General features: G+C 35.0%; 1 protein-coding gene across 1 annotated transcript in view; it reads right to left on the bottom strand.

The window, feature by feature from the left end:
• The window catches only part of LOC148939354 (uncharacterized), an 88,907-nt gene that overhangs the window by 38,904 nt on the left and 38,316 nt on the right, over window positions 1–11,687 (bottom strand). The window contains exon 2 of the mRNA XM_089106855.1: window positions 10,730–11,004. Coding sequence (XP_088962981.1) covers window positions 10,730–11,004 — 275 coding nt within the window. The remainder of the gene's footprint in view (window positions 1–10,729; window positions 11,005–11,687) is intronic.

The following is an 11,687-nucleotide window of genomic DNA, read 5'->3' as shown; positions in this document are numbered from 1 at the left end:
AAAAAATCCAAAATGAATTTTGAAACATCTTCAGAATGTAGCAGTGACATGGTAAACAATGACAAAACACTACTGAAATATTCCAACTCTTACGTTTCAACGAAAAAAAGTCCAAAATGAACTTTGAAACATCTTCAGAATGTAACAGTGACAAGGTAAACCACGACAAAACACTACTGAAATATTCCAACTCATATATTTCAATGAAGAAAATTCAAAATGAACTTTGAAACATCAAGAGAGTCTAACAGTGACAAGGTAAACCATGACAGAACACTACTGAAATATTCCAACTCTTACATTTCAATGAAAAACATCCAAAATAAACTTTGAAACATCTTAAGAATGAAACAGACACAAAGTAAACCACGACAAAAAGCTATTGAAATACTCCAACTCTTGCATTTCAACGAAAAAAATCCAAAATGAATTTTGAAACATCTTCAGAATGTAGCAGTGACATGGTAAACAATGACAAAACACTACTGAAATATTCCAACTCTTGCATTTCACCGAAAAAAAATCCAAAATGAATTTTGAAACATCTTCAGAATGTAACAGTGACATGTTAAACCATGACAAAACACTACTGAAATATTCCAACTCGGAAAATTCAACGAAAAAAAGTCAAAAATGAACTTTGAAACATCTTCAGAATGTAACAGTGACAAGGTAAACCACAACAAAACACTACTGAAATATTCAAACTCTTACATTTCAATAATAAAAAAAATCCAAAATGAACTTTGAAACATTAAGAGAATGTAACATTGACAATGTAAACCACGACAAAACACTACTAAAAGATTCCAACTCTTATATTTCAATAAAAAAAAAAAAAAAAATCCAAAATGAACTTTGAAACATCAAGAGAGTTTAACAGTGACAAGATAAACCATGACAGAACACTACTGATATATTCCAACTCTTACATTTCAACGAAAAAAAAAATCCAAAATTAACTTTGAAACATTTTCAGAATGTAACAGTGACAAGGTAATCCACGACAAAACACTAAAACACAAACAAACACACACAAGCACACAAACACAAACACACAAACACACAAAGTGTGTTTTCCAGGTGATGGGGTTTCCATGGATGGGGGGTCGGGGTACACGCCTAGACCTGTAGAAAGTGACATGGTGAAGGGGGCACCTATTTTCTGGGACCCCCCCCCCCTCAGAAAATAAGTGAGAGAGATATTCAAAAAGCTGGGTTAATGTAGGTTCACTTAGAGTGGTGCGCCACTCTAAGTGAACCTAGATTAACCCAGCATTTTGCATATGAACCGGTTCATTAAGTAAGCATTGATTTCCTAGTGTACGGCACATTTTCAGATATAGATGAGTTCATGCATTTTTGCTTTCTCTGCATGACATTGAAATTCTAAATGCAATAAACATCAGAATCCAAAATTCTTAGAGAAAAATGGGAACTTCTGTTTCAAAATCAGGATATCCTGCATTATTTCCCTAAATTTTTGAAAAGACTTCAAAATTTGTTTAGGTTGTATGAATAGAAAATAAAAATTTCTATCAGCATTCAAAGTCATTTGATTTCTAAAAAGTTTATCCTTGAATCTTATTACGACAAAATGCAGGTAAATTGCAGAGTCAAAACTTCAAAATAGAAAAAGTCACTGAAATATTTTATTTCTGAAAAACCAATGTAAACTTCAGTTGTTAGAGGGTCAATGTCTGTCTATCCACGTTTGGAAAAAATTCGACCTTGTCTAAAAAAAAATTCCCCTCTAAGAGGTCATAGAAATCGATGCGCGCTGGGAACTTCAGAAATTATTTTTATGTAGCCATCAGCTAACTTACAATATAGAAATGTGCATGTCTTCTTGCTTATTTTCAGGGCTTTAAACACCAAAAATATAATAGACATCAAAATCATAATCTGTAAGAAAATCCAGAAAAATCGTAACTTTTGCTTCAAATCCAATATTATCGGTATTATTTCCCAAAAATTTATGAGAAATACATAATTCCTGCGTAAGTTTTCAAAGAGATAATATGAATTTCTATCAGTTAGTATTCAAAGTTATTTGACCTCTAATAAGTTTTGTTTCGAGGCTTTGACATTTTGCTTTGACAAAATTTCAAATAATAAAACATTGTGCCAAATAATAATTCAAGGGTTAAACTGACATAACTCACTATCAATAAATACTTGAAACACAAAACGCACAGGAATCACAGTAATAGATAAACAAATCAAACTAAAACCAACAGAGATTAACACAAACACGTAACCTCCCCTATGCCTTTTAAAGATCAGAAAGCCTTAACTTTTTACTGAAGCTTTTACTTTTTACAGCTTTAATTTTCACTAGCGCCTTAGTGAAAAAAAATTGTTTCGGACATGCTGTTTTATTTATCATGAAAAAAAAGAAAAAACAAAATCACTATAATAACTGAGACTAGTGTGAATGTACAATAGGAGTCCAATACGTTTTGATGCTCATTCCTGAATGCCCCGGTAAGTTTAGACTTATTAACGTCACAAACGAGAAAACTTTGAAAAGTGTTTCCTGTGTTTACATTTTGGTATCTTTTGGTCTAATTGAACATCCCTTCAGCATTATCCGAAACTTTCATCTTAATACCCATATTCGTTCTTAAGATGATACAACTACGCCTTGTTGATAACGTGGAAGCACATACCGTCTTTTGATTTTGCTCATCATCACCCTCTTTATTCACTGTCGTTTGACCCTAATACCCTTAGCTTTTAAGGAAACCCCACGAATGAATATTCCCCTCTTTCCTGATAACGAATTCTAAATGTAAACATTGGGAAAATTGCCAAATTTACAACCCTTTCCCCAGGTACTGTGGAGGAGAATCATGTAATCACAGGAGGCTTAGCTATTGGATCTTTGGAAGGCTTTGAAGAAAATGGCCATCTCAAAATTTTGATCAGGGCATAGAGTCTATACATTGGAGGGGATGGCTGCTCTCAAATCCCTTTTGAGTCTTAAACGGCAAGAAAATAAGCCCTTCCTAATTTCTCTGACAACTACTTCCATAAGAAGTGGTCTGGTGAAAATAATACAACATACTGCTCACTTCGATCTGTAATTAGAGATCGCTATGATCATTTCCAAGAAATCTAGAAGAGTTACGGAATTTGGTTCACCGGTTCAGAGATAAAAACTTAATGTTGTGCAGGAGTATGATATAAAATTGTTCTGAAAAAGCTAACTTTCTCGGGTCGGATAGTTTTGGTTTGTCATTATGTACAACATGATATTTTTTTTCTGTAAATTCACTGGAAATTATAAGTTCACTGGAGCTTCCTGCCCCAATTCACGATCCTATACCGAGGAGAAATTTCGAGTTTGCATCTCTTACCACTTTGGAGCTACAGACCACTGATAACGAGGAAAGAAGAAAAAGTTACGAAAGCAGTAGTGTTGCTCTACAACACAGTTACTGAAGATTATGAATATGATTTTTGAGAAAGGGGAGGTAAACAGTGACTTTAGGAAAACTTTGATAAAAAGTTCCTTGGAAGAACGGTGCATCGACGAAATTTTCACTCAGAGGTTAATTATTGACATTGTGTCTGAAATGGTGTATGCAGCGAAGATGTAAAAATTAGAATAACCATGACTCAGGGTATGATTTAATAGTTTAAAAAGTTTGGAAGAATAGGAAGATAACTTTGCGAATTGAAATTAGAATAGCGGACGCTACAGTAATTACAGCGGTCCAGTATAGTTCTGAAACGTGGGCGATTCAAAACGCAGATGATGGTTTGTTAAATGTTTTCTAGAGGAATTGTCTACGGACGGTTTTAGGTATCCCCTTAACTGACCCTATGTCAAACAACAAGCTGTATGGAAAATGTAGATCCATCCCGCTTTCTAGCGCTACAATGGAAGATAGGTTGAGATGCCTTGGATATATTTTTCGGTTGAAGGATGACAGATTGCCAAAGATTGTTCTTTTCGGCCATCAATCATTGGCAAAATGAAAAGCAGGTCGTCAATGAGTGGGAGGGGGGATTTAAAGGAAACTGACATTTTATTGCAGGAGGGAAAGTGTGAAGCTTTGGGTAGATTAGGGTGAAAGAAGAGCATGCACAGCTGTGTCGCTTGGTTCTGCAGTGAGTTTTTAGTTGTACTAGCAGTGGCAGCTTAAACCTTATATCCTTGAGTCCTCAGCCTAAGGAAACCTAAACTGAAAAGGAAAAAATTGAATACAAATGTTGCCCCCTCCCTCAAAACAGGGCCTGAAAAAGGTCACCATAGGAACAAAAAAATTTATTCGCCTGCCAATTCCTATGAAAAGTGACTATAATAGCTTCTTAGCGGGCTCATTAAATTTGGAACTAAAATTTCTAGGTCTCTTTCAAGGACCAAAAGTGATTCAGGGGCAACCAGACCTCCTTTCGTGTTATTCTCTGTTGCTCCTCCCCTCTTGTAACTTCTAAGACATTGGAAAAAAATTAGGAAAGTCATTTTGTTCAGAAACATCGTTAGGTCTAATAAGTGGGCCTCCGGGGCTGACAAGGTCCCACAGTCAAGGGGCAATAACCCTTAATTAATATAAATTACCCATTGTTCAAAAATAGGCTCGAGTAGAAAAGGCGGCCTTGGTCTTGATTGGGCAATTAGCTGGGAGCTTGTAGGAATCCTTGATAGTTCAATATTTCAAGGACTTCTCAAAGATACACTCTGAAAAAAAAAACGTTTTACCTGATTAAATGAAATGACTCTACCTGCGGATGAGTTTCTAAATTATCTGTAATGTCTTTGACTTGGTCTGGGGGATAAAAAAAAACAAATTGGGGAGTTGGAAACGCCCAGGTGTTGGAAATTCTAAATTCTAAGAGAATGACTAGAGAGGAATCATCTTATGTGATAGAATGATAATGCTTAATCAAAATCCCAATTCAGTAGTTTCTCTCGGATGCTTATTGGCTGCTATGCCTAAATTGCTTCCATTGGAAATTAAACCTCGTAATGGATATGTATTTGGGTCTTTACAACAGCATACTGCGAAATCTCGGAGAAGATTTGGGAGATGAAGCTAGAACTGCTGGGTATTGTTGGGGGACTGGGGGGTTTGGAGAAGTCAACCTCAAATCCTGTAGGGGGCGGTAGAAGGAAGATACTAAACAATTTTGGTCTCTGATTCACTAAAACATCGTTACACTATAAGCTGTTGTGAGACTTCTAATCTACGCACAGTTAAGTAGCGAGATTTATGGAAAAACATAACGTGTTGCCAGGTTATCAGAATCGCGTTTCACAAATTTCGCGTGAATGGCTTGGTGCATTCTTCTGAAACTTTCAAAGAGGACTGAGCAAGGGTAGGGAAGTAAATGGATGCTGAATTATAGCCTGGGAAAGAGGGTGGTAGGGGACAGAGAGGAAAGACTTTTCTAAGGTATGGTCTCCACTATATTTAAAATGTTTAACAGTATGCAACCCTGTTGAACTAGAATCAATTCCCGGTAAAGTGACGATGAAGAGCGAAAGAGACCATTTGTACCCAGGTTATCAAATTAACGTATATTTTTTATTTTAGTAGCGTTTTGGGTGATCAAGTTGAAATTTTCAGGAGATTTTGGAGGATTAAGTTGACCTTGAATTTTGAACTGGGGGGAGGGATAGGGAGAAATCGAAAGAAACCATGTATACAGGTTTTCAAAATGGCATATCTATGCATGTGAAATATCTTATGAACGATGGCTAGGGTTCTACCTCAAATGTAGGAGTTGCCATTTTTTAGGGAGGGGGGGCTAGAAAGAAGGCAAGCTGATTCCATATTTTTGGTTTAGAGGAAGGAGATGTTGGTCGAAAAATAGCCTATGTGGTTCCAACTCGCTTAAAAGTGTTAGCACTATCAATTCCCGTTGAACAATGAATATATTTACGGGCAAAGCAGTGAGGTAAACCAAAAGATAAGATATGCTCGGGCTATAATATACATGGGCTATCAAAATAGTCCGTTTGCAAAATCTTAGAAATGACCAAATGAATTGAGTTGAAACGTTCAGGGAGCGTTTTGAAAAAGCAAGTGAGATTCAAAAATAATATTTACGAAAAGGGAATAAGAGCTATAAAGTATTTTTTATTCTACATATTGGTTTGCCCAAAGAAGACTAAATTTTATTTTGAAATCTTAAGTTAAGTCTGGTCTATGGATACTGCACATCATATTTGGAGGGGACTGTGATAATGGGTGTGGAAATGGACCATAAACCTTGTTGTCCGTTATCAGCACCCATAAATTACTGGTCCGAGAGGAACATAATATGAGAAAAAATTTAATTGGGGGCATGAGTTCCCCAATATTAGGCCCAAAAAGGGTCAAAAGATATTTTTTGATAAGCTCAAAACTCGATTCCATATATGAAAAAAAAACATAGAAAAAACTCATTTAGAAAAATAAAAAAAATTCCACCCTAATTCACAATGTGAATAAATTGAAAATAAACAGCTATTTGTTCGTTAGAAAATTGGGCTCAAACGAGCCTATTTAAGGCTTTTCCCATAAAAACCTATTTAAGCTAAGTTTCAAAGCACTTTGCAAGTTAATAAATAAAATCCAATGAATATAAACTAGTGAATAAATACAAGCTTTGATCAATTTTAACCATCTTTGATAAATAAATACAAGTTTTGACAAGTTTAACATTGAACTTGTGAGGGAGAAGGGCTATCTGGGGCATAGAGATGTACAGGCGGGTTGTTTTATGAGTGAGTAGCTTTTTAATCAGTAAATGAATGAATGATTAACAAATTTCATTTCCCATCAAAGTAGAAAAAACTAAAAAAAAACACCACTATATAAAAGAACAGAAACACCTGAAAACAATTTTACAAAGGAGAGTTGTGTGACGGTAAGGTGTGGATAGGTAGGGAGTTTGATCCTGCTTAAAACAGAAGCTGGGGTGTAAAACCTTGGACCACGAAACTGCAGATTGGAGGAACCTGTACCTGCTTAGTTCAAAACTCTAATTTCAAGATAAACTAAGTAGACACTTAGGAAGGGGAACACAAATTTTGACCATTGAGGTATTATAGCCCAGCCGAACAACATCATTCCTTGGTATTTACTGCTAGTATACCGTTTAATTGCAACTTACCACAGCTAAAAAAAAACTTAAAAGAACCGAGAAAATTATTTCTTTTTTCGAAATGAGAGGCTATAAGGTATCATCCGTTGCTTAATTCTCTCTTCAAGTTCACTCTTCAAGTTTATTTTTTATAATTTCTACCTCCGGTCCCCTGAAATAACTCCTATCCTCAAAATATTTTTGCCAAGAGCCCTGGTTTACAGCAAACTTATATTTAAAGCAAAATATTAATTGCTAAACTAAAATGGCCTATGAATTTGTAGGAGCTTTCCCCAAGACGTTGTTCAAGTGTAACCACAGTGCAACCTGCTCCATGCGCTTTTCCTGGCATAGAGGGCTGAAAGTTCGAGCATTATTAGCTTATAATTCCTGTCTTTTTCTAGGGAAATATGTCAAAACCAAACGCTTTGTATATTTATCTTTATCTTTTGGGTGATCAAAATGCTTGACGTGAGTTTTATAATTTTTCATAAAGTCATTTTAAGCCAGACTAATATCAGAAATGTTATTTTCTTAATAGCCCTGGCTGGCTTCATTTAATGGACGGCCATTAGCTTCTTTTAATCTACAGAGTAAAAGATTGGCAATTTAGTCTCAACAATTTTGTCATAGTTACTTCGCGTCAATACAGAGCAAATAATCCTTGGCAATCCGTCATCGTAGGCTTAGCAAAACATGGTATTAAATCTGAGCATTTTTTTGGGCTGTTTTATCATATAGAACGGATGGCCTTAGATGGTGAAAAGAGCTCATTCAGTCACAACTTGCGCTACTTTTTTCTTAAGGAAACCCAGCCACTTTTTTCAATTTTGTTCCGAATGGTATAAAAAAATCCATGTTTCTATGGGGCAACATATTCCGTATAACATTAAAAAAATAAGTCTTGAATTATACAATTTCAAAAGGTCAAAAAGTGACCTTTTTAATAGTCGAAAGTGATTGAAAGGCAACTAAAACCCCTTCCATGCCCACCAATTCCCCAAACACATCCAATCAAAATTTTGAGATAGCCATTTTGTTCAGCGTAGTTGATTTCCAGATATAAATTATGTTTTTGAGGAGGAAACTCTGCCACAGCCCTCAGGGCAAGGGTTGTAAGTTATGTCCTGGGGGCATAAAAGGTTCTTATATAAAGCTTCGTCGTAGAAAACCTCAAAAAGGGCTCATTCGATTGGAAATTCAAAGAGCTAGTGCCCTTTCTAAAGTCTAAAGTGATTGGAGGGCAACAAACCCCTCCCCCTCGCGCCCACCTTTTCTACAAACACATCCAATCAAAATTTTTAAATACCCATTTTGTTCAACGTAGTTTTAGAAATTAGGTCTTTGAGGGAAAACCCCTTCAGAGCCCTCGGGAAAAGGGTTGTAAGTTATGCCCTGGGGGCATATAAGGTTTTTATAGATAGTGATGTTGTAGAAACTTCAAAAAGCGGTCATTTGATTGGAAATTAGAATTGATTGTGCCTTTTGTAATAGTCGAAAGTGATTGGAGGATAACTAACACCCCTCTCACATCCACCATTTCCCCAAACAAATCCAATCAAAATTTTGAGATAGCCATTTTGTTCGACATAGTTAAAAAGTCCGGAAATTATGTTTTTGAGGATGACGCTCCTCCCACAGCCCTCAGGGCAAAGGTTGTAAGCTATGCCTTGGGGGCATATAAGGTTTTTATAGAAATTGTTGTCTTATAAATTTAAAAAAGGCTCCTTCGATTGGAAATTGGAAGGGTTAGTGCCCTTTTTAGTAGTCGGAAGTGATTGGAGGGCAACTAACTCCCCTCTAACGCCCACCATTTCCCCAAACACATCCAATCAAAATTTTGAGATAGCAAATTTGTTCAACGTAGCTGAAGGTTCTGGAAATTAGGCCTTTATGGGAGACAACTCCCCCCAGACCTCAGGGCAAGAGTTATAAGTTATGCCCTGGGGGCATTTAAGGTTTTTATTGAAAGCGTTGTCGTAGAAATTTCAAAAGGGCTCATTCGATTGGAAATTGAAAGGCCTAGTGCCTTTTTTAATAGTTGAAAGTGATTTGAGAGCAACTAACGCCCCTCTCACGCCCAGCATTTCCCAAAACACATCCAATCAAAATTTCGAGATAGACATTTTGTTTAACTTAGTTGAAAGTTCTGTAAACTATGTCTTTGAGGATGACAATCCCTTCACAGCTCTCAGGGCAAGGGTTGTAATTTATTTCCTGGGGGCATATAAGGTGTTTATAGAAAGCGTTATCGTAGAAACTGAAAAAGGGCTCATTCGATTGGAAATTGAAAGGGCTACCGCTTTTTTCTTCTTTTTTTCGCCACTATTAGGGCACTGGATCATCATAGAATGCTTTTTAATGCTTCATTAAAAAGCTAATCTTTAAATATACGTGGTTTTTATAAATTTTTCGTGAAATTCTCGTCATACAGTACCATATAGCACAAAAATTGGTACTTTTTTTAGTGCAATTTCTGGACTAGAAATGCTGGGAAGCATGGAAAGGATACCATACTTATCACAATGGTCAAAAATTAACAACCAGAAGTATATAATTACTCCTTTTTAGTGCTACTCCTCTTAGCCCCGTTAGAAACCTAGTAAAGAGGAGACCAAAGCCCATAGCAACAAAAAGTTCCAAAATCTTAAAAGTAAGAAAAAATGCAGAGATTTCAAAAAAAGACACCGAACCCTTTTTTAAAATGCTTTTACCTTACTTCCCAAATAGCAAATAAAGGTCTTTGGTTGTATCTTACAACTGTCCAATCTTGACTTTTTTTTTTGCTCACTTCTGTTCTTGTTTAAGCCACTTTTTTGCCAAATCATTTAATCTCTTCTAAAATATTGTATTCCACGAAGCAAAATAAGAAAAGAATTCTTTCTTATGGAAGCAGAAAATATCTGAAATTTTTTCCTGTAATGCAGCAGAAAAATTGCAATAGTAATGGCACCAACTTTTCCAAAGTATATTAACTATACATTTAAAATCCGTTTAATGTCCTTCAGTTTTCTAAAATCTATGTATACTTCATATAGGACAGTATATCATAAACAGTGTTATCCTTTTTCTTCAACTTCTTAAAGATACAGAAGATAATTTACCCCTTGAGTTCTTTTTGACGAAATTCCAGATTCTTTTACGGAAAATTCAAGAGGAGTGTGAAGTAAAACCTATATATATATATATATATATATATATATATATATATATATATATATATATATATATATATATATATATATATATATATATATATATATATATATATATATATATATATATATATATATATATATATATTCGTGTTTTCACTAAAGCGTTAGTTTTTTTAGACTTGAACCTATTTAGGAACATATCACGAGTCTGTTTATTTGAACCAACATTGTAGATATGTAATGCATAAACTGCGGAGCAATAATTTTTGTCGTTTTAAGTTCATCATCGTTCCTTGCTTCCATAAGAGTACCTTTTTTTTAAGTTAATCTTTCAAATAAATTTACCATTAATGTTGTTTGGGATATTCTAGCGCATTTATTTCTCGCTATTGCCTGTTTTTTCATGAGCTAGAGGCCCAGGAAATGTCTCCTAAGTATTATGAAAACATACGGTTCGTTAATCAGGAGAAAATTATCTGTTAGAATTTTACCTGCTCTTTTAAGGTGAATCCTTTTCAAAAAAGGAACATTTATAGTCTCGTCTCCTCCCAACAAATTTTTCTTCAATGGCCCTCTAGATAGTCCTGCAAACTCTTTTGGAAGTCCTCCGTGTCTTACAAATGTCCTGTATTCGTCGAAGTTACTAGTTTGAGGAGTTTTGTTGCTTAAAACTTTGTAATAATCTAGTAGCATTCCTTTGGATGAAAGTGGTAACTGAATTGACACCACATAGCAAACAACGTTCAGCCAAGAGATGACGTTCACGCTGAAATTACAAAAGAAAATTACTGACATGATAAGCTCTACCACTTAAATGCTTATATAAAACTAGTGAAAACTAGAGGTCACGACCGAATCATTTCACAGTTTTCTTCTATTTTTACTGTTATATCCTCGTTTTCCCTTCTTTACGAATTGTTTTCTTCTTTTTGAAAAAAAATTCTTGGTGAAATTTTTAAGTTAAAGATTTAGCTAAAAGACATGCTGGTATGGACACATCCAATAAAAAATGGCTGATGATTGTTTGAAAGCAAATTTTCCTTCAATTGGCTCTAACCCTGAGCACTATTATCCTTTAAATGTAAATGATTTAAACACTTGTTCCACATAAAAAGTCTTCCAAAGAAAAGTAAAGAGCTCTATTTAACCAAAAACGAGCAGAATAAAATCAAATATTCTTCCAAGCGTGAAACCACCACAAAACACCATCAATAAATACATAAAACTCTGAACGAACAGAAATTACAACAAATAACCGAGTGAAACTCAAAACGGAGAAAAATTAACATGAATATAACAACCCCCATACCTTATCAAGACCAGAACATAATTTGCACTTTACTGAAAAAAAAGACCGTGGATTATCAGTTTAATATAAATATACTGATATTCACTTTTTTAAGTTTTAATAATTTTTATTTATTGAAGTCAAAAAAAAAACATTTAAAA

Source organism: Artemia sp. Qi Xiang Cuo, chromosome 21 (genome assembly GCF_049724085.1).
Source record: "Artemia sp. Qi Xiang Cuo chromosome 21, ASM4972408v1, whole genome shotgun sequence".
Taxonomy (NCBI): Eukaryota; Metazoa; Arthropoda; class Branchiopoda; order Anostraca; family Artemiidae; genus Artemia; species Artemia sp. Qi Xiang Cuo.
This window is presented reverse-complemented; position numbering and strand designations above follow the sequence as displayed.